Source organism: Melanerpes formicivorus, unplaced genomic scaffold (assembly GCF_026170545.1).
Source record: "Melanerpes formicivorus ecotype bairdi unplaced genomic scaffold, bMelFor1.0.p_v2 SCAF_6, whole genome shotgun sequence".
Taxonomy (NCBI): domain Eukaryota; kingdom Metazoa; phylum Chordata; class Aves; order Piciformes; family Picidae; genus Melanerpes; species Melanerpes formicivorus.
In genome coordinates this window covers 17,452,736-17,475,714 of record NW_027142358.1, presented here as the reverse complement: position 1 = coordinate 17,475,714, position 22,979 = coordinate 17,452,736, and the positions used below count along the sequence as shown (strand labels likewise).

General features: G+C 40.7%; 2 protein-coding genes across 3 annotated transcripts in view; one reads left to right on the top strand and one right to left on the bottom strand.

Annotated features, from left to right (window-relative positions):
• Positions 1-7,902: 7,902 nt before the first annotated feature.
• On the top strand, positions 7,903-14,821 carry TMEM254 (transmembrane protein 254). Its single transcript, XM_068139938.1, has 4 exons — positions 7,903-8,063; positions 9,706-9,809; positions 10,962-11,021; positions 13,262-14,821. The coding sequence occupies exons 1-4, from the start codon at positions 7,956-7,958 to the stop codon at positions 13,380-13,382; spliced, it is 393 nt and encodes a 130-aa protein (XP_067996039.1). The 5' UTR covers positions 7,903-7,955; the 3' UTR covers positions 13,383-14,821.
• The window catches only part of LOC137441925 (L-threonine ammonia-lyase-like), a 36,806-nt gene continuing 27,944 nt past the window's right edge, over positions 14,118-22,979 (bottom strand). For both annotated transcript variants that reach the window (XM_068139936.1, XM_068139937.1), the window contains one exon: positions 14,118-22,918. In XM_068139936.1, the coding sequence (XP_067996037.1) occupies positions 22,820-22,918 (99 nt within the window). In that variant the 3' untranslated portion in view covers positions 14,118-22,819. The remainder of the gene's footprint in view (positions 22,919-22,979) is intronic.

Genomic DNA, 22,979 nt, shown 5'->3' with positions numbered 1-22,979 from the left:
AAGAAAAAAGAGCAGAACTTACCATAACCTTTGCTTTCTAAGAGTGCTCATTCCCCACTTCAGAAATGGCTGTTGAGAGAGCTATCACCCACAACACTGAGCTTTTCATTACAGCAAACACATTTATTATGCTGGAGCATTGTTAGAGCCTTTTTTCCTACCTGAAATTAATGTTATTTCTAACACCTGAAGGTAGAGGAAGGCAATACTGCTGAAAACATCATGCACTTTTGCAACATGACTGAGTTGCCACTAAAATCTATAGATCTCAAGGTGAAAAAGCATTAGGCCATTTTCACATAACTTCTGAATAACCTCACACTTACATTTTTCTTATATTTAGCCCTCAAACTAATTCATGTCACTGACCGCAATTACTGAAATCTAGAGTAACTGTAAAAAAGGGTCAAACTTGCTAAGATCAAATGTCTCTCTAGCCTGATTTATATTTAACTCTTCTGCAACAGCCAAAAATGGACAATGTTTAGGCAAGGTAGGTATCTATAACAAGCCCAGTGAGCCACATTACTTAATAAGTATGATGATTTTAGCTTGACAGCATCTTCTGGATAGGACTTAACCACATGTTATATGAACTAGCATTTCTCTGTATGTGTTCTTAACATGCTGCCTGCTAGAATCATTTGGTACTCAGTCTCCCACACAAGACCTTGAAATTACCTTTGCTGGTTCCAGTGGTTCACACTGCCCATTTTTTCAGCAAGCCCAAATGCTTTCCTCCTTCAGCCACCTCTTTTCTAGACTGAAGAATCCTATCTTACTCATGATTACTTGCCCTATGGTAACTGTTCCATGTCTTTTATCACTCATGTTACCCATTTCAGACCCTTTTCTGTTTCTACTGTATCCTTCCTGAGATAGACTAGAATGACTCTCAGAATTTAAGATGTAGAGGGATCATGGTGATTTACATATTATGATTATAGTGTTTATTCTCCATTGCTTTCCCAATAGTTCTTAACATTTGCATTTTTTATTATCACTGACTTTGCATTCTTACAGAGATATCAAACTCTACTCCTGAGTTGTAATAGTAATCTATTTTCTGAACCTGAAAATAGATACTTACTTGTACTGTCATTATGCTGTATGCTGGTAAGGTTTTGAGGCCTGTCACAATCTTGAAAGAAATTGTTATTCATTTCAAATAGAAGACTGTCTCAAATTTAAAGGAAATATGACTCAGGTAAAACTGAAACCAAAGTATTTGCAAATTGTGTCTTTTATTAACGGTAGCCCAGTGGTGTACAACACCATTCATTTTTCTTGTGGGCAGTTGTTGTGGGAGATAGATGTAGAAAAGCACAGACTTGCTGCGAAGGTAGTGATTAGCACGGCCACTCTAATGCAGTACAATGTCTTCTGCTCTGGTGGAGGGAAATCTGTCTTCTATGGGCCAGATCTCCCTCACACAGTCAGAACACTGTTCTAAAGTTTGGACAGGCTGAGCCTGAGCCTGTAAAGAGTTAGAACGTCCACTGGGATGGGTGAATCAGCAGAGCAGGGGCCAAACCAGCTCAGGAATGTACTGGAGTAGGTTTTCTACTTTTAAGAAGCCTAACACAGATTATCAGTGTTCATGAGCCCTTGTAACACCAAGTAGAAAAGTTGCACAGGAACCCATGCTGTAGCAAGTGTGTTTACTAAAATCCTGACTCAAGAAATGTCAAAAAAATTGTGTATAAAATATCCTCCTGAAGTCCATCCAAGACTTCCAGTGGATTACTGAGTGCTGTTCAGTCTCCCAAGCTTTCATTTTGCTCAAGCATCATTTGGACAGATACAATTTCATTTAAATGTAGCAGGATTTTGTACCCAGTCCAGTGAGGCTGAGAGTCTGCATCACATTATGGTAATTCTTTCCCTCATACTCCCTGCTGTCTCCTTCCTTGTCTCTTTTCCTTTGTAGGAATGTCTCTGCCATCATCCTTACCCATGCTGTTTGGGTAACTGGCAGATGCCCTATGACTGATGGCTCCAGAAACACTTGTGGACTCTTAGCACCTGAAAGGAACAGACCTCTGAACAGATATTTTAGGACTACTGTATCTTTTTCTTTTGCTGTCAGAATACAAACACACCCATGTGATACTATAGAAATACAACAAATTGCAACATCATAGTCTGCCAAACATGATTACGATACCTAGTCACCTAAAGATGAGTGAATTTGGCCTTAAGGGTAGTCTGCTGGGGCTGGAGACAAGTTGGCTGGAGTCTTCTCCCTGTTCAAAGAACTATTGCTCTAACTTCCCATGTCAGTCCTACTCCTTCTCATGTCCCAAATGACATCTCCACCCATGTGGTTGTAATGGAATGTTCTTCCCACCCATCTGCTAGTAACCCCATTTCTTTGCTAGATCAATGCTGTCCTTTTTTGTACTATTAGCTTTTCCATCAGAACATTCCTATTCCAGACATGTAGGGGAAAAAAACTCAAGAGCTAGCAAGCTGTGTTAGTTGACAAAACTTGTTCATTAACTGAGAAGCACAATTAGCTGGTCCAAACAGACCCTCAGGAACAGCGAACTAACTGTAAACCTTTCCTTTTTTTCCCAATATTCCCAATACTGCACTCCTGTGTTTACTGTGATGCATGTGAAGAACTTGACAATCTAAGGCAGTGTCTTTGATAACAGGAAGCAGAACCCAAGAGTTAGAAATTCTTTCTGACATAAACATGAAGTGACATCAGATACCAAATACTATGTATTAAACTACACATGTGCTGTCATCAAGTGCATAAAGGACAGAAGGCAACATCCGGATTCTGATGGTTTGCTGCAGACTTACTCCCTCAGCCTATTTTAATTACTCAGTCTATAGTGTTGTAGGTCGCTGGTGTGCAGTCACAACCCCTTATCTGTGTGTATAAATTTTTTAATAAACTACACAGGTTTTTCTACAAAAGCAAACAAAAAACCCTGTAAAATACATGTAGTATACATCTACTTTCAAAAAATCCCACCAAATACTTGTAGCATAAATCCAACTGTTACTGAGATATCAAGTCAGTGTTACTATTTCATTTTTTAAAGCCACCTCATACAGTAGAAGAAAGCCATCAAAAATGTTGACAAAATATTTTTAGTAGGATTAAAGTTGTTGACTTCCAGTAAAAACATCAGTTAAAAGATTTACAGAACTGTAAAATGCACATCTGTTCCTGGGTTTCAAACTGGTGAGCCTTGGCTTTCTATTTAGAAGGGCCTATTAATGCAATATTGGCTGAAGCACATTTCACCTTTCTGTTCCTTTTTAATAACAAAAAAACCCAAAACAGTGGTAATGTTAAAATGAGCATATAGAACAATATTATTAGTTATTATTATTATTAATAATAATAATAATAATAAAAAACAGGTTGGAAGAGACCTTCAAGATCATCGCGTCCAACCCATCAACCAATCCAACCCACCTAAACAACTAACCCATGGCACCAAGCACCCCATCAAGTCTCCTCCTGAACACCTCCACCTCCCCGAGCAGCCCATTCCAATGGGCAATCACTCTCTCTGTATAGAACTTCTTCCTAACATCCAACCTAACCTCCCCTGGCACAACCTGAGACTGTGTCCTCTTGTTCTGGCACTGGCTGCCTGGGAGAAGAGACCAATATCCACCAGTCTACAACTTCCTTTCAGGTAGTTGTAGAGAGCAATAAGGTCACCCCGAGTCTCCTCCTCTCCAGGCTAAGCAACCCCAGCTCCCTCAGTCTCTCCTCATAGGGCTTGTGTTCCAAACCTCTTACCAACTTCGTTGCCCTTCTCTGGACTCGTTCCAGCAAGTCAACTAATCTCTAAAATGCACAAAATGAGTTTGTAGTAAAATTAACAAGAAACTCACACTTTTATAGCTTATTGATATTAGTTCTTAAACTTCATAAAGAACAAATATTTGGCTGGTACCCTTATAACTGATAATTTCCAAGACTTGAATTATGCTCCCAATTGTGTTAAAAATGTGATAGCAGAGAATTTGCTTTATCAAAGATCCAAGAAGTCCATTTACCTACGAGGAGGATACAGCAGATATACATGCAAAGGTTTATTTATTTCCAAGTCACCAAGGGTATTCATTACAACCAGCAGGATTACTACACTCCATTGTTACTTCTTACGTGCATCTCATTACTCTTTACATTTTTTTGTAAGTGTGAGAATCTGCTGAAAATCTTGACTGTAAACCTCAAAACTGTAACACTAGTCAAACTGCAACATGAAATATTTTTAAAGATCACACTTTTTCTTAGCTTCTCCATTCCTAGAACTAAAAGATTGAAGTGAAATATTTTTTAATTCCCCATTTATAAACAACAGAGGAACACTCACATTAATTAGTTACATTAGGAATCAGACATTGCTTGCAGTAGTTTCATTACAGATTTTGTCATTTAACCCTGATTTTTAAGAAAATAAATTGTTTTATTGATAATCCCATCTCCTTAGGTGACTTTCACTGAATACATTTCAGTTTGTTTTTTTTTAATACCAGCTTCAAATCCAGTTTAAAGTTAGCCGAAGTTCATTTCCAAGTAACTTCCTAGAAGAAGCCAAACCCCCTCTTACTTATACAGAAAGTTGGTGTTTACACAAGCCACCTCACTGACTCCAGCAAGATGACTCATACCATAAAGATTGGTCTGAATTAGACTAACCCTCCCACTCTCCCCCTTTTTTTAAAAAAAAGAATTTTAAAGGACAGAAGAACTAACCTGCCTCTATCTAGTCTCTGGCATCTACCAAGAACACCAAACAAAAGAGGCAGACTACCTGGCAAATACCCATTGTACTTTCCGATGAAAGTGAGATAGTCAATATCTCTAAGTTAGAGATAGCAAATGTTTCTGAACTGAAGGGGGAGCAAGTTTCCTCCATTACTAGTTACAACAGAAACATCAGAATTTCAAAATCTCAGAGAGCGATGTATTGATCTAAATAGTGTGTGAAATGGGCTAGTTACGTCTCAGGGATTAAGCAAGAAGAATGCACAGGTCCATTTTATTGATTTCAGCAGGACCATTTCAGTTTTCATATCCAGTCACTATAGAGATGTCAGGACCCTACAAACACAACTTCAATAAAAAAAAAAAACAAACAACACCCCAACAACAAAAATTAAACAGATGTAGCTGTCTTTGAAATCTCAAAGAGGATTACACATCACATTTTCATGTTACTGTACAGCTAGCAACCTTACCTGTTGATCTCGTAACAAACATCTCCTTTGGTCAGATTCTGAAAAAGTAGCTATGGCTTTAATTGCCAACCTAATCTGAAATCTAAACCAAGTGATGCAAGTGAAAGAAAAAATGTTTGTAGGTAATCATGAGGAAACATTTTTTTTTCCCTGACTTGTTTTTAAGATTGAGCAGGGACTTGTCTTCATTAACTGTTTAAGTTCAAGGCTGTGGAGATGCCTGGGACTGGTAGAGCTATCTGCATCAACAACACTGGCAGCAAATCAGGGCTGCTGTCACACATGAAGACAGGCCTCTCTTTGTGACCAATGTCTACCTGGGACAGGAAGAATACTGCTTAAGGCATATAATTTAAACATAAATGATTTAAATATAAATCTACTACTGTTGATGAGACAGAAAGAAGGGTAAGTCGGCTTCCCTGTCTGCCCAAAAGGATGTGGTGTGGGTGGCAGAAAGGACAATACAATATCATCCACATACCATCTCTGAACTCACATGGCTGCTTTTGGCCACCAAAGCCAGTCTAACAAAGCAAACGTCCACAGAGATGCACAAGCAGCTGAGATGTGTGTCCCCCCCATGGGTCAGTAGGAAGGGGAATGGTTTGACTCTCCATCCCCAGCTGCTGGCTACACACCCCGTGACGGAGATTGCAACACCCTTCTGCCAAGGTCTTTCTGCCACAGCAGCGGCCAGTTGACAGCTCATTTCTCTGCTGTGTACTTGACTGCCCTCTCCAGTCACCTCCGCGGAGCAGCACATTCATCCTTTTCACAAGTCTTGCTTTTTGTTTCCCTTCTAATATAATTGCCTCATTGCGCCCTTAAAAGTTCTCAGTGTGTGAGCAGAGCTTGTTGTGTGGGGCACAACAACTCCAGGTACTTCTGCCACAAAGCTCGGACAGTCTCAGGATCTCAGCACAACCTTTGGACACAGATTTACAGGCAGGCAGAAACAATTTGTGTAGCATGTTCTGAAGAGCAAGGAATTAAGCTGTGAGCCACAAAAACAGGCAGAATTTTGGAAATTTCTGCCAGATACCAAGACATTGGCGATGAAGCCACACAAACTTTTCCCTTATATTAGGAAAGCAACCCAGGCAACTTTATCATGCAGGTGGCGATCCATGTAGCCAGCTTCTCAGATGGCCTCCCAGCAACAGCTTTTACCACTGTGCAAATTTCTTACCAAACTACCCTATAATCTCCACAGGACACCTCATCAAAATAAGCACAGTGCTTTGGGCAAGAATAGCTGGGAATGAAATACAGGAACAGGGAAAAAGGACTGTCTTAGGAAAGAACAAAACTAATCCAAACACTTGCAAACTCAGTCCCCTTCTACAGCGACTCTTTTCTGCAACATAGTGCTCATGCTGGGAAAATATCAGCACTTGCTGCATTAGTTGTTGAAGAGTTTTACAGGGTCGTCCTCATCACATAGTCAAAAGAACGGCGTGTTTTGCCTCCAGGCAAGGATAGCAGTCAACATTTGTCACCCTGTCTTCTATGTTGTCACTGTCAAGCAAACAGGTAGCAGAGCTCAAACAAAAGCATGAGACCCTCCCTCCAACCTTTCTATCTGTGGACCGAGTCCAAATCTATCCCAGAAGGGCATACAGTAGAAAATTCTGTACTTAATACACTTGAAATCTGTAGGTTTCAATTACATATTTTCTAAATAACAGGACTGAATTGTTCAGAGATAGAAATCATAGAATATTTTCGATTGAAAGGGACCTAGAGAGAATTACTGCTATTTCCAATCCACACGTGGCCTGCGCCAGTGCTACAGTGCCCGTCTGTACCGAATAGAGTCCTCTGCCCCTGCCCCTTCCGTTGGAAGACGCCTTTCAACCTCATTTTCCCTGTGACTTCACCATTTGTGCCACAAGAGGGCACGCGTAGCTTAACTACGGCACCGTTCACCTCCAAGTTGAGACACAAGGGGTGGCCTAGAAAGGTGCACGGAGTTCAGAGGAGTGCTAATAGAGGATGTCAGTACCTGCCTGGACGTGCGCGGAGCCTTGGGCACTCTACATTTGCTGTAATTGTCTGTTTTCCTACGTTTTCTGTCTTTCCTCTATCCCTGAAGCGGAGAGCTGTAGCTCACAACTAGCGTTGCATTTCGTGAACTGCGGTTCTCCTGCTCCTAGGGCAGGGCGGCCCGGGGGCTGGCCGACTTCCTGACCGCAGACCCTCACTACAGCTCTTTAAAAGAGCTGGCAGCCAGGCCGCGCCGGCCGCATGGTGTGGTGGCGAGGCGGCCGCAAGCAGGCCCACTGAAGGACGTGACCGGACGCTGCCGACCCTGCCTGCGGCCTCCGAACCCGGGACACGCCACCGTCCTGCTGCCGCCTCGGTCATAGGGCTCATGGCAGGTGACGCCATCAGCAGCTGAAAGAGACTGCACACAGCGCCATCGCTGGCCACGTTCGCCCCGAAAGCCACTTCTGCCCCGCGCGGCCCCAGGGGCAGACCCACACCGGCCCTGGAAGGCTCCGCCGCGTGCCCCTCGGCAGCGGCACAGCACGGCGCGCCCCGGCCCTCCGCGGGCAGCAGGCCGCGGGCGGCACCGCCACGGACCCACCCCCGCCGTGCGTCATGGTCCCACCGGTCTGTCACCGGCAGGGCGGCCCCGCCCCGGTCCCGCCCCCCCCCCCGCGCGGCGGCCTTAGGACCGGCGGCGGCGCTCGGCCCACAGAGCGGCGATCGGTGGCGACCTGGTTGAGATGACTGCGGTGACGGGCGCTGAGCGACCCCGCGATGGCAGCTGCCACTTCGAGCGCTCCCGACTTATCTGGATGATTGCCATCACCTTCGGCATGATCCTTCTCGGCGTAAGGAGCAGTGGGGTGGGGGTACCCGCGGCCCCTGGGTGCAGGCCTGCAGGGGCTGCCCGGAGCCACAAAACTCACGTACCCGATGGGGACCTCCGTAGGTTGGCTGCTACCACAGCGGCAACCGTCCTCAGCGGGCATGGCGGGTAGCCGGGAAGGTGCAGGGTTTGTGGAACTGGCTTCCTTTATATTCTCAGCGTCTGTGGAAACTTTCTGACATACACCCAGGGAAAAAAGAGGGGGAAAAGGAAATGGGAAATGCTACTTTAGCTACATCAGCTTGTGGGGGACCTGAGAAAACCCATGGAGGAAGGTCAGAGATGAAAATAAAATACTTGAATTGGATTCCAAAGCAAAGCGAGGCCGTGGCACTGGATGTGCACAGCATCCCTAGGTGTGCTTACACCCACCCAAGTGCTGCAGCTTGTGTGGGTTCGCTTTGCTGGTACCCTGTGAACGTGTCTTCAACAGTCACAAAACTGAAATATGCTCTTTGACAGCCACTGGTTATGTGATCAACAAGATGCTTTTACAAGTGACAGCTGTAACTACAGACTATATTAACCGGTAGTGTTGTTGGACAAGTGTTGGAAAACAGACTGGTTCAGTCACCGTGCTGTCTTAATTTCTAAAAACCAGACTTTAGCTAAAATAGGTGAGATTACTGAAGTGGGGAGATGAATGACAGTTTTCTGTATCAGACAAGTTTATGAAGGTCATCTATTAATTTCTCAAGTGGTACAGCTTTTCTTCTTGTGCATGGGTTTTCTACAGATAAGAGCCACTACTGAAAAAAAAAACCTGATGGTCAGGGCAGGCCAAACAGCTCACAAAACAGCTTTTGGACTATTTCAAGAAATAGAATGAGCTTTAAGCAGATTCCCTGTTTAAATCCATTATCTTGCCACATCCTTGGCATAGCCGAATTTACATGTAGTTAGAAACTGCAGCACTGATACCAGAGGAGAGAGAAATAAAAGTGAGCCTTGGTCAAGCTTAGCCTTTACCCAGTGGAGTGCCTGCTTTTCTTCCACAGCTTGTTTAAAATGAAGGTAGACAGTGATAAGCACTGCAGACAACTCAGTGACCAGAAAGATCCCTGAACACTGTGTGCAGCTTTGGGTTTTCTGTTCAACTATCTTCTATGCCCTGTTCAAAATAGAACAAAATGTGACATTTTAAAGGGACGTTCCCTACTAATAGATAAGTAGTTATTCTTCCTTCTCAGTCTGGTCATTGTTTGAATTCTTCAGGTTAGTTGCATCAGATGTTCTTCAGGACAGAGACGATGTATTTTAGGCAGCTACCCTGTCTAATAGGTAATGAGCTTAAAACTTAAATGCCACTTAATGTGCAGAGACAGTCTTGGTACGCAGCAACTTTAAACTTGCCACCTTGGCATCTTGTATGTCAAGGAAAGGAAATGTCATAGGCTTGAATCTTCTTAAGTGTGCTTTGGAAGGCTAGCAGTCTTGTTGAAGAGTATGAGTCTTAGACAAGGTTAATGGATTGTAATACTATGAATAGATGAGCACTAAACCATGTTCAGTGGACTTGGTGGGGTGGAAGGGAAGCTGATTTGAAGGTTAAATGGATAGTAATTCTACTGTGAGGTAACTTAACTGTCTTTTTTTTTTTTTAGTGGGTAACGCTTTGGCCTTCAACTATACCTTATAGTTATTTGGGAATATTTGGTACCTTCCTTAATTATTTAGTGGAAAACCATCACAAATGGGTATGCTATGGGTAAGTTACATCTGACTATAATTATTTTGTATCTCTCCTGTTGCCTCTCTTTGAGTGTTCTGCTTAGTCTGTGATAACAAGCTTTCCTGTAACCCAGTTGTTAATTACATTTAAAGAGCTCTCCTTTCAAGCTCATTAGAGCTGAAGGTGTGAGATAGTAATCATACAGAAGACTAGATAAGCTAAGACCAGTATGACAGTTTTAAAATTCAGTTTAGAATTCGGTATACCTGTGTTGTAACAGTGAGAAAGGAAATTCAGACACTACTTCTGGAGACAGTTATTACTCCATATGCAAGACCTCCTAAAAGTGAACAGTTTAGAGAATTAAAGAAGATTTTCTGTGCTGCTGCTAACTTGTCCTGATTTGTGCTCGTGTGAAAAATAACCTGCTGAAGAAACTACATAGTGCTAAGATTTCCTGCATTCCAAAACTTATGGTTTGTTATTTTAATGAACCACAGAGATGGAAAGCACTACCCTGTAAGCAGACCTCTCATTTACTGATGTTTTGTAAAGACAGGAAGACAGCAAGGTTTTCTTGTTTATTTTACTATGCCTCTTTGCTTTGACTTTGCTCAGAGCATCTTTTGCTTTAGCATGGTATTGAATTGAGCCAAACTGAATATCCTGTGTAACTTGTTTTTTTAAAAAAGCCTGTATATGAAGATCTGTAGACCAAGCTTGACTAATCAAGCCATATTATATATTCTGAATTTATACACACAGGGATTTTTTTTTCACAGAACTAAACCTATGAAAACTTCAGTAACTTGTTAGGAGCACTGAAAATACTTGTGTTAGCAAAAGGGTAGATTTTGTATGCTTAACTAAGATTAACTTGGACTGTTTTCACTAAATCTTTGGCTTAACTTAAGTGCTGAAAGTTTTGGAAATGTGCAGTGGATACTTGGAATGGCAGGTCCAGGCATACTGCATGAGTTACACGTCCTCAAACTTTTTCAGTGGACTTCAGTTTATTTTAAGACCAAGTTGTTTTTTTTTCCCTAAGATAAGAAACGTACCTCATTTTCTATGTTGAAGTACTATGTCACTTCTGTGCTTCCAGTTTTACACTCTGCATAATGCATCTTGGATACAACAGTCTTCTCTGTAATTTTCAACCAATAAAACATCTTTTCTTTTTATCAGGTTCTGGGTGTCCTGGTTGATTCACGTAGTAGAAGCCTTCTATGGTGTTAAGTTATGCCAGTAAGTTCCTCCTTCCCCTCACCCCAACAGACACTTCAAAGAATTTCTGATACAAGAGCTATAAACAGGCTGATTTTGGTGGTGCTTAGCAGAAATTTCAGTTCAGAGGACACCAATAAAATTCTTACTACACTTATAGCTTGCTATCCTCCACAAGAGGCTACTGCAAATTCTGCTAGTGGTCACTTGTGTAGGGTGCAAAAGCAAGGGATGGTAACTTGCAGAACTGGCAGGAGCACGATTTGCCAGAGCTTGTCTACCTATCTCTGAACTCACTGTTCACTGGGTAACATTGCACTTCAGAAAACAGAGGGAACAACAGATAATGTAGAAATCACCTGACAACTTCAGGTGTTACAACTTCATCAGATCTTACCTCATCAGGAATTTGAGAATGCCAATTACCTGCTTAATTGTTTGCATCTCTGTCATGAGATTACAACTGGACACTTCCATTTGGGACTATTTAAGATCTGCTTGTATTTGCAGGTTTGTGGGATAAAGCACTTCGACTAAGCAGACTATAAAAGTAAAGCCAACTAAGTCTTATGTTAGGATACCAAATTGTTTGGAAAGGTATGCTGTCCAAACACAGCATCATTCATTTTCATTTGAATTTTCTGTTCATTTGAATTTTCTTGGTAGGAAGTAACAAACAGTTCAGAGCTGTCTATCACAGGCTTCTCAAGTAACATCTTTTGCAGGCAAAGGGATTTTGTTCCATGGAAAGCTATTAAAGGTGGTTCTTGAGATAATAGAATATGGATGAACATTTTCTACCTTCAGAATGGGAGTTAGTAATAAATTTTTTACCAGGCTGCACTTTTAAATTATGTAGCTTTAAAGTTAAAACTTTAATTCTGATTCTGCAGATAAGTATATAGGCTTAAGGTGGTTTTTAAGCACCTGAGGGGAATTTGATTAACAATGGATATACTAAATGGATGTATTGTAATCAAGATAATTAATCAAGTTTTAGAGTAGTGTTGAAGCCCATAAGAAAGACCATCAATTGCTTGTCCATCATGGTCTCTTCATGCACACTTCTGTGGGTTACTGAACAGTTGTATTTTACTATAAGCACTAAACACTGTAAACTGTTTACTTGTATAATTGTCTGCTTATGAACATCATGAAGGAGGCATGAGGAAGTACTAGCGAGTAAGCAGATACAAATTTCTTAATAGTTAGTAATACTGTAATTGACTGTTGGCCTGTATTGCTGTATCTAGTCTATTCAAATAAGCCTGCTATGTCAAGGCAGATAAATTTCTCAAGCCCTAGCTTTTCCAGTTTCTGCACTCATTTAGAATGCTGCAGCTAAAATTATAAAAAGGGTTTTTCACAGCTGGTAAAAGAATTTAAGAATGAACATTGAGAAATGCTGTGTTAATCAACACTTGGTGCACAATCATTTTGTGCACAGGGAAGATGAACTATCAAAATTCAGCAGAGGGAGCTCCCTCGTAAACTAATGAGTTGAAACACAATTATGTGTGACATCATTATTTACTGGAGAAGTGAAATCCATTGATTTTTGCTGTCATGTTTATGCTAATTCATTTATCTCAAAATTCAGTATTATTTCTCAACAATAAGGAGGTGGAGAAAAAAGGGACATTTTCTGTAATATACAGAAAAGTGCATGTATGGTAAGTTAAAGCTAACTGACATGGGAAGGTCTCTATTTCAACAAAGTCAGGTGCCTTGAGCCCAATTGTGCCTGTATTTTTCTAGTTACAAATTCAGGTAACTGTGCTTCTCCATCCAGCATCATACAGTAATTGTGAGGCCTCTTTGTCCTGCTAGCATACAGCCTACGTTTAGTAACTGTAGTCAACAAGGAGTTACATACACATTTGTATATTAAAGTTACTATTAAGCTACTTTAAGTTCCTGGTTCTTTGTACATAAACTTCTAGGATAAGTAATGTCAAACAGTATAGGCTGAGATTGTAATTTATATGTTATTGAGGAAATTGCATGTAAGAAATCTCTGAAAGAGCCTTTTGTTTATAGATAGCTTAAAACTACTAAAATCACAAGAACTGGTATGTCTAGTTAGCACAGCAAATAAGTCTCAGTAGTCAGAAGTTGATGATACTAAATTGAAATGTTCTCATGAAGTCTGACGTATTAAGGGTAGGTAGAAATATCCAACATTGTTTCGCAAGTGTCAGTGTATAGTCTGAAAGACCATAAGTGTTTTAACACATTTTATGCTTTTGTTACTGTTTCAGATCTAAAGGAATCACAGACCCGGCAATTCAGTTTCAATGGTTCATTCAGACACTTCTGTTTGGGTATGCTTCTTTTGGTCTGCTGGTGTGTTACAAACCTCCAGCCAAGAAGCACTACTAGAACACAGTGAAGGAAGTCACTTCTCACATTCTTCATCCTCATTTTTTCAGAAAATACCCTCACTTACATGTCTGGGTGCTGTAATTAGCCAAATTACATTCCTGCTACATGATGCAGTGCCCTTCTAGGCAGGTAACTCTCCTCTTATTAAATGAGGAGATTATAATTCACAGGGCCCTGTGGATAGTTCAGCAGAAATTCAACCCTTCAGTCTTGACTGAGTTTAATCCCATTTATTTTCCAAGAAGCCGTAAGTTGCCCCTCTGCAGTTTTTGACATGGCCTATATACCCTAATTGTCATTGACAAGTCCCTGACATCTGGTAGTAGTGGCTGGTAAGTTACCTTTTTGTGTGGGAGAATATTCTTCTACAACAAGGAGTTATTTACAGCCACATGGTAACTTGCAGCTGCTTTGTGACAGGATTTAAATTTAGCTGTATTTTCTCTACAGGAAGTTTTAGTGTATTTTGTTGTTGTTGTTAGAGCCTGGTCTTTGTACTTTGTTTTGTCAACTTTTTGCTGAAGAGACAGACCACAGTATTGCTGCAGGCACATTAAAAAGACCAGCTCTCAGTTCAGGTTGAAGTGCAGTGATAAGCTTGGATACGCAAAGCACTTTAACCTGGTTCAATACGTGTGCCTTAAATTTGATGCAGCATGACCTCATCTTTTGAATGAAAATTTCAGTCTTTGAGTTAGTATAACATGAAGTAACAATCCTGTAGCTTTGAGGGCAGCTTTTTCAAAAATTAATTTATTATCCAAGAAGAAAAATAAAAATCAATTAGCATTCCAAAACCTAGTTGAAAATTTTAGACTCATGAATAACATTAGGTATAGGGACTAAACATACACCACTGTTTCCCAGATGCTGACACCCTGAATTCTGTGGTTGAGAGACCATCTTAAGCACCCTTCAGAGTACTTTGTGTAGTGAGCCTTTTATCATCCTGTCTTTCACTTTGGAATCTTTGAACAAGAATTTAGCCAGTCTTTTTTTAGCACTTTTAAAAGTCATAACTATTTAAAATACTAACTGTGGTGTGGGGGGAAGTTTTACAATGACACCTGTGGTGCTACTGCTCTGAAATGAAGGACAAGAAAAGGTGGTTCATCCTCTGACAAAGAGCTTCAGGAGACCATAACAAATTTATGCCTTGTGCAACATCTACAGACTGTAACACTTCTGATGAAGAAGTCTTACTCGAGCACGGGTGCATGAAGTTTTTGCTCTTCAGTGGGTACTAAAAGCATGGAGAGCTGAATAGTTTGGAATGGTTTAGTTATTTTTAAATGTCTAACTGGTAACATTTTGTAGAGAAGTAGAAATTCATGTTTAGTGGGTAAAAATCCAACAGGAATGTCAAAATCCCAAGCTATGTTTCACTGTAACCTTTTAATCTTAGTCTGTGATCCTCGAATAAAGATTTTTAAAAAGTGAAGAAGTTGCTTTTATGTTTAATTTATCCTGCAAATAAATGTCTATGGAAAATATATAGGCATCATCTTTACACCACTATCAGTGTTCACATTGGACCTTGCAGGATCAGTGGGCTATGTACTTTTCCAAAGCCAGTCCTGCAGAGTCTAGCATTTCTGATGAGGTATTGATACGACTTGTCTCCATGAAAAATAGAGAAAAAATTGTCCATTGTGCAAAAATATCTATAGGGATAATACTCAGGATGAATTCTGATTTGTCTTAATAAGCATCAAATTAAAAGTGTGAGGGATTTCCTTTTAGAGAAGCAATGGGAAAAGCCTCTTCAGTGCAGCCCAAGGAAGGGGTGGGAGGGGGAAGAAAAAAACTGTTAAATAATGACTGAGGTAAAAAGTATTCTCAGGTTACAAGTTGTAGCCAGATGGTGGCATCAACAGATTTTTTTGGAAAGCTCTCTATTTGGTGAGGGTTGTTGTTGGTTTTGTTTGGTTGGTTTTGGCTTTTGTGTTTTTGTTGGTTTGGGTTTTGTTTTTTTTTTTAGCTTGACAGATCTCAGTAGCTGTTTGTGGAGTTGGTTGGCTATTGCTTATCAAATTTTTCACAAGTGCCAAGTACATTGTACTCACCTACCTTCAAACATTTTCTCTTCCCTGCCCTTGTTTTTTCCAGTTGTTTTTGTGGCCTAGTTATCTGCTTTCTAATGTTCTTGAAGCCCATGAGATCCCCAGCTCCAAGAAGATCAGTGATGCTGACTAACTTTTAATGAAAAATAGTCTTGAGATAAAGACAGACATCTATGGAAAGATAAGATTCAAAATGATACCACAGTGTGATTGCTGAGTAGTTGTTTATAATGTCCCTCAATTCATAGCAAGATAAATATACCACAGTACTTTGCAAAATTAAGTTGCCTGTGAAAGCACAAATCCTCCAGGTCAGCAATTTACTAAGCCCATAAAGAGACAGTTATGGCTAGTAACAGGCTCATTGGAAACAGCACTGGTTGCACCAGGGATAACTATTTTTCCAAATTACCCTAATAGCAACAATAAAGGATTACTCCTAATCACACAGAACAATTCTTTCCGCTGCCATAAAAATACCCTTTCCACAACAGAAGGGGAGAGCAACAGAAGTTCTTACAGCAGCTCAAAGGCTAGACTGTGTTGAACCATCTCCATCAACATCCAACCCACCTGGCCTGCCAAAAGGGCTTTTACTATTAAAGAACAACACTAAATAAGAAAATACATCACCAAGTTGAAAACTAAGCTGACATTAAGAAAGGTTTTTAAGGATGGATGTTTCTGTCAAATAGGCTGTTGACAATACTAAAGAGAAATAGTTTAGCCATCCATCTCAGATTGAAAACGTAAGAAAAATACCCTTGCTGTGAAAGCCCATGTGCAAAAGTAGACATGCTTTATGCTAGCAGTATAAAGTAGATGCCAAGAAAGTTTGAAAAAACAGTGCCTGTTTTTTCTAGGCAGGCATATCTATATACCGAAAAAATCAGACATAATTTATTTGATCTGCATTGGTGAGCAAAATAAACTATTTCATGCAAGTCACAAATAACCACGTTTCTTACAACAGTGCTTTTGTGCTGTGATTACTTGGTAACTTTGTTACAGGAGAAAACACAAAGCAACTACCCAGATCAATTTTCACCTTTAAATTATAAAATGTGTAATGTATGAAGTAAGTGTAATGTAATTCTTAAAGAAAGGCAAGTAATCCAGATCAGCATGTTTGACAAATTACTGCTCAAATCAACCTCTGCTGACATGAAACTAGGTCAGGAAGTGCAGCATCAGCTCAGAAACTGCTGATCCTGAAAAGACAATGAGATGTCTCCCATCTGTTTCCAAGAACTATTTCTAAAGCCTTAAGTGCTGTAGCTCATTTTTGCAAGGGTGCAGTGAAAAACTTCTCTCAGAACCACATTATGGCATTTTGTCTTGCCTCTGCTGACCTACATTTCCCAAAACAATGGGAGTCAACTGAGCCAGCCTCTGGAATTACTCAAGTGTTGGTTCATTAAGGACATACCATTTTTTTCTAGGGCTGGGCATCTGGTCTCCTGAGCCCAGTTAAAGATGGGAGAATGGCTTCCGTGACCATTGCTTAAGAATCTGCAGTAAGCCTGAACCACCCTAGGCAAAGTCTTAGAAGTCCTGTAGTCTGCTGCTTGGGGGCAGTCTGGCATTATCTCGGGGGTGGGGAGAGCTTCCACAGATACACAGATTTTAGAGGAATCTTACAAAAATCAACTTTTAGCTCACATTTTTAAGACTTCTTTGCCAAGAGAGAAAAAAAAACCAAAGTAAATGTTTCCTTGAATGAATCAGAATTACACATTCCTGTTTGAATAAGGGGTGGGCCCCCTCAATTCACACTTTTTCATAACAGTACTGTTGCCTATATGCCCTCATTAACAAGGCCATCATACTTACTTCACTTAATTACAAGCTTTTACATGTTTGTCCCCCTGTCCCCCAGCAGGTGATCTCCACACACAAAGACATTTTCTGGAGGTATTTTTAATGACTTCACTCAATCAATAGGACTTAATGAAAACTTTTGGCATATGGCCAACAGCCTATGCATTCAGTTTATCATGTCAGCAACATGTTTATTCAGACTGTTGCCTGTATGCAAGGCCTACATGAGCAGCTCAAGAAATTGTCATGGTCTATTGAAAGCAAAAGAAACAAACCCCTTTCAACAGTCCCCTTGTTGCTCTTCAGAGGAGAGGGAGTAATACAGCACACTCTACATGCTCTACTGAAATTTACAAGGCCCCTGCATAACTACAGCACATGCAAAACTGGGAAGGAGAAAGGGTGAGGAGGAAAGAGAGGCATAAGGAATACTGCTGTATCATTTATCAGTGCCCTTCAAGACTGCTCTCTCTCAAAGCAAAATCTCTTAGACACCCTTCAAGGAAATAGGAAAAACAATTAACCAGCTTTAGAAACCACACAAGCTAAAATGTCCTTCTAAAGATACTCCAGACTTTTGATCAAAAGTAAAAATGCAACAAACACCATCATTTTCCACAAATCCCAGAGTTACCAAGTAAGAGTACCTGCATTTAGAAGATATTTCAAATACCACCAACACACCCTTCCATCCAAAGGGCAGGGCAAGCCCTTTATATCCTTCCTGTGGATGCGCTCATGTGTGGTTGATCTGCCTCTTCTCCTTAAGGACTTGCTCAGCTCTTCCTTTCTTCAGAGGCACAGGTTTTATGAGTTTAGGGACCATTACTTTAAAGCTTTCATATTTACTAGAATGTTTTCCAACCACAGCCACTATGTTTTTGCTGTAGCAATAGATAAACAAATAAATAACATGGTTTTCAACAATGGGAAATTCATTGGCTCAGGAGAGCATTACACTCAGTAAGATTCCCCTTCTACTGGGATGCAGTACAAAGTTGGGAGTACGTGAAAGCAAAAATCCTTATAGAAAAAAACTGCAAACTTCAATATCTTATACAGCTTACAGTTAAACAAACAGCAAAGAAGGTGATAGGAGAATCAAGGCCATCAAATAAGTGACTGGCAGGTATTACAGTCCGACCCTGGAGTCTTGCAATTTCCTTTGCTGATCATTAAACCATATGGTAGGTCTGTATCTGGCAAAAGTTTGATATGGCATGTCAAATGCACTTACTGCACGTTTCTAAATCTGCCAGTAATGGGCTAGATGGCAAGGTGCTACTTGTGAGGACACACCACCTGCATGAGAAGATGAGCTATCAGAGCTAACAGGGGTCAGCTGAAGAAATTAAGGAATCACTGTGGGAAGAGACTTTTTTTCAATTAAAGATAGATGTTCTTTACATAAGTACTTGGAAGAAATTGTAGTGTCCCTGACAAACCTTGTGTTCACAAGATTGCTCCCAAAGCTATTTATCTTGGCTCTAGCAGAGTTACCTGGGTCAAAACACCCTCTTCAACTGGAGATACAAACACATATTTTAGCTGGTAGAGTTTGCTGCACTTTGAAATTGAGGAACTGGTTTACCAAAGTTCACAGTATTTGTGATGATTATCCATCCACCAGATACCATGGACGTCACCCACACAAGTCCAGCCCAGGATACCTCTGCACCAAGATCTATACACCACTCAGGGTCACAGCCAGGTACAAGCAAGGACTAGTACATGAAACAGAGTCTCTTTCCAAGCCAGTAAGGAGAGATGCTCACCCAGCCATGCTGCTGAGCAGTCTGGCAGTTTCCCAGCCCCCACTGCACAGGGCAGCAGTCCTGCCCATCTGTGCTCACCTCCCTGGCAGCCCAGAGCTCCCCACCCATGAATGGACATGGACATGGATTTCATGTCAGTGTCAATGGCAGAGAAAGGAAAAAACCAGAACTCAGAAATTTTAATTCAAGACATGCAAGTCTACTGTCAGTACTGTATGAGAGAATGACAGTTCTTGCACCGCTAAGGTGACAGAGCATGATTTTAATGATTTTTTTTTCAAATAAATACAATGCTTATATTTTAGTCTTTTCTGATTTAACAATTTTTACATAGTGGTTAGGTTTGCGTATTTTTTTCCGAAGTGGTTTGGTTTAGGTTGGGTTTTTTTCAGTTGGTTAGGGTTTGTTTGTTTGTTTGCTTTTTGAAGGAACATAAAATCATAGAATTGTTAGGGTTGGAAGGGACCTCAAGGATGATCTAGTTCCAACCCCCCTGACATGGGCAGGGACACATTACACTGGATCAGGTTGCTCAGAGCCGCATCCAGCCTGGCCTTAAAAATCTCCAGGGATGGGGCTTCCACCACCTCCCTGGATAACCTGTTTCATTGTCTCTCCACCCTCATGGTGAAGAACTTCCTAACATCCAGTCTGAATCTACCTATTTCTACTTTTGTTCCATTCCCCATAGTCCTATCATTACCTGACACCCTAAAATGTCCCTCCCCAGCTTTCTTGTAGGCCCCCTTAAGATACTGGAAGGCTACAATAAGGTCTCCTCAGAGCCTTCTCTTCTCCAGACTGAATAGTCCCCACTCCCTCAGTCTGTCCTCATAGGAAAGGTGCTCCAGCTTTCTAATTATCCTCTTAGAATCATAGACTGAATAAGGTTGGAAAAGACCTCAAAGATCATCAAGTCCAACTTGTCACCCAAGACCTCATGACTACCAAACCATGGCACCAAGTGCCACGTCCAATCCAGCACATCCAGATCCTTCCTGTAATAGGGGCTCCATAAATGGATGTAGAAACATTTAAAATCAAATCATTAGATCTTTGAAGTTCCATAGTCCCATTATGTTTCATAACACAAAAAGGTTAGCAGCACAGATATTTCAGTATTGTTTCCAATTACATACAGTAATTTAAGTGTTTAATTTTGATTTTCCACTTTCCCTCCCCCCACACCTTGGAAGTATTTTATCTTGGCTTTAAAGCCAATGGACCTGCACAGAGGCAAGATACCTCTCTTATCATCATACTCACATGTAAAGTGTTTAGCGCTGAAGTGTAATTTACAGTTTGTGTTCTGCCTGCCATGTCTCTTGCCTCAGTTTTTTGAAGGCTTGCTAAATGCAGTTTTCTCACATTATAAAAGCTGTTAATGCTCTGAGCTTCTTTAAAAAAACAAGTCCAGAATATAATGCAGAATGATAAACCAAGCACTCAGACAGCAGAAGCTGTTGACCAGTACTGAGAACATTGGTTATAGTCTCATTTTCTGCTCACCCGAGAGATTCTCAAAATTTCCAAAGAGTTTTGCAAAAAGAGGTGAGAGGATAATTAGACCCTTGTTTATAGTGGTCTTACATCCCCAAATCTACTCTTTGATCATGTGCTTTGTTGCTTGTTTCAATGGATGTAGCATGTATGCAATATGTAATCTGTCATCACATATTTTCACACAGATTTCTTAAGAATCTTCTGACCATGAAAAAGGTGTTATGTCTGACAGGCTGTGATTTACAGGATGTGTTCTGGAGACCAAGGCCTATACCCATTGTTCTGGATGGCAAGAAGGGAAAGAAACCAACCACCACTTTTTAGTTCCATCTTTAAACCAACACATGCTTCCAAAAATAGTCCAAATCAGTGAACTTTCAACATTTATCCATTTATGAAGGTCGCTTCTCTGCTCCTCCTCCTTCATGAGGTGCAATAAGAAGGAATGGCCAGACTATTTCCCGTTAAGAAAAAGTACTGGCCAGAATGCTGCCCTCTTCATCCACCCTGCAGGCATAAGTTAAGTCAAAGATGTAACTATTCCATAAGTAGTAGATATAACACAAATGGGATTTGCATAAGATTGGGTATGTAGGTCCATAGGGCCTACCTTCTGGTTAGGTTGCACTAACTCTCTGGATGATGTCCTGCATAGCCTAACTAGAGTTAAGAGAAGGCAGAGAAAACTTTCACCTACCCAGGGCATCTCCTCTTGCCCACATGACTTCTTGGTTCTGCTTTAGAGACAAAAGTTTTCTGCAGAACTAATAGAGGAAACGTACCACCAAGCCATTCCTAACTGCAGGGGGGGACTAAAGATGAAAGCTCAAATTATAACATGACAACAAAGGAGCATCACTATAGACTTGCAGCATATTCCTCCCCCAAAAGCTATGGTAAAAGTTGGTTTTCATGGTCAGACAGCAACAGCTCACTCAGTCTCCAAACTGGAATGATTTGATCGCAGACAGCCCATGGAGATGCTTGCTTTGACCTTACTGAATTTCCAACTGGGCTCTGCTGGGGCACTGCTAAATACATCATATTTATTTCATATACTTAATTATCAACTTGATGTGCTAGAGGCAGTTTTGCTCAAGTGGAAAGACAACTGTTGTGTGCATGCTCAGAAGTGGGCCTGAATTTCTTCTACATTTCTTGCCATCCCACTCTGTTGCCTTATTATTTGGTGTCTGCCTGTAGTGATGAAAAAGGTATTTAGGTCATTGTGTTCTTTGTTAATTGCATTAGCCATGTGCCTAAGACTTAGGCTAACTCTTTTTCCAGCACTGCCTTTGGCTATTAACATGTGGTCTTTAAATATATTTCACCAAATATATTTCACCCTTAACAGTATACTTAATCTGTCAGGCGAGAGGAATAGAGTCTGTTTTAGGGAAACTAAGACAATCAGTGAAATGCTAATCACAACATTCACATGGGTGAAGAAACCCCTTTGTATAGAAGAGACACAACCCATTTTATATGCTTTTTTGTCATACTGAGTCCCCAAAAGCTGAGACGTTTGTTTTCTGCATCTGAGGTCTAATTATATTCTGAATATACTGTTGCCCTTTTTTTTTTTATTGCTGCAATACCTTTTGGAACTTGACTTTATAAATAGCATCACTTCCCCTTGGGAAAAAAAAATACAATGTTGGCTTTTATCTTCAGTGTTTGTTTCTCAGGTTTTGTTTGCGTGTTTGTTTTTATTAATTGCATTTTATCAGCATGATTTTTCCTCACACAATAGCAAAGATCAGAACAGAAGCGTGTTCAAATTCACACACATGTATATATCTCCTGAAACAATTTCAGCAGATGAAGAGCTGCTTCTGGCTTGGAAATGGAAAATTACCGTATCAGTAGCATGGCAAAGTCCATCAAAAGGAGCTTCATTACTTTAACTACGGATATCAAAATCAAAAGCCCTTTCAGAGGTCTATATTCGGTTATGAAGAATAATGCCTTCTCCCTGTTTCTTTACTGAACACCATTGGATCCTACACACTAGCCAAAATCCAGATAGCCAGCTGATAAGGAATTCTTGAATTCCGACAGAGACTAGAAGTTTCCATTAGCTAAGCTAAAGTTTTGAGTTTAACCTTATTCCTGAATACATTCACTACTTTTTGAGGAGGAGATAAATATTCTGAGACCATTTGCTAACTGTTCAGCCTTGAAAGATAATATTTGTTCTGAATGCCTCAAGATTAGGGCTCTGTAGAATATCTGTCAGAGGACCATGGCCCCTTTTTTTGTGCTCTGCCCATCACCGCTCTATCCAGGTGGCTGTGGGGTAGCGTTCCAGAAGTGCATTCCTCAGCTGGGCTGTGTGGATCTTGTCTCTGGTCTCCACGGTGCAGGTGACCTGGGAAAAGAATTAGGAACATTTCTAATAGCACGGCAGCAATCTCAGACAAAGACACTAC

Excerpts from the sequence above, each read along its gene's own strand:
- TMEM254 (XM_068139938.1), top strand. The coding sequence starts at position 7,956 with ATGACTGCGGTGACGGGCGCTGAGCGACCCCGCGATGGCAGCTGCCAC. Across the intron at positions 8,064-9,705 it reads TCGGCATGATCCTTCTCGGC|TGGGTAACGCTTTGGCCTTC; the intron begins GTAAGGAGCAGT and ends TTTTTTTTTTAG. Across the intron at positions 9,810-10,961 it reads CACAAATGGGTATGCTATGG|GTTCTGGGTGTCCTGGTTGA; the intron begins GTAAGTTACATC and ends TCTTTTTATCAG.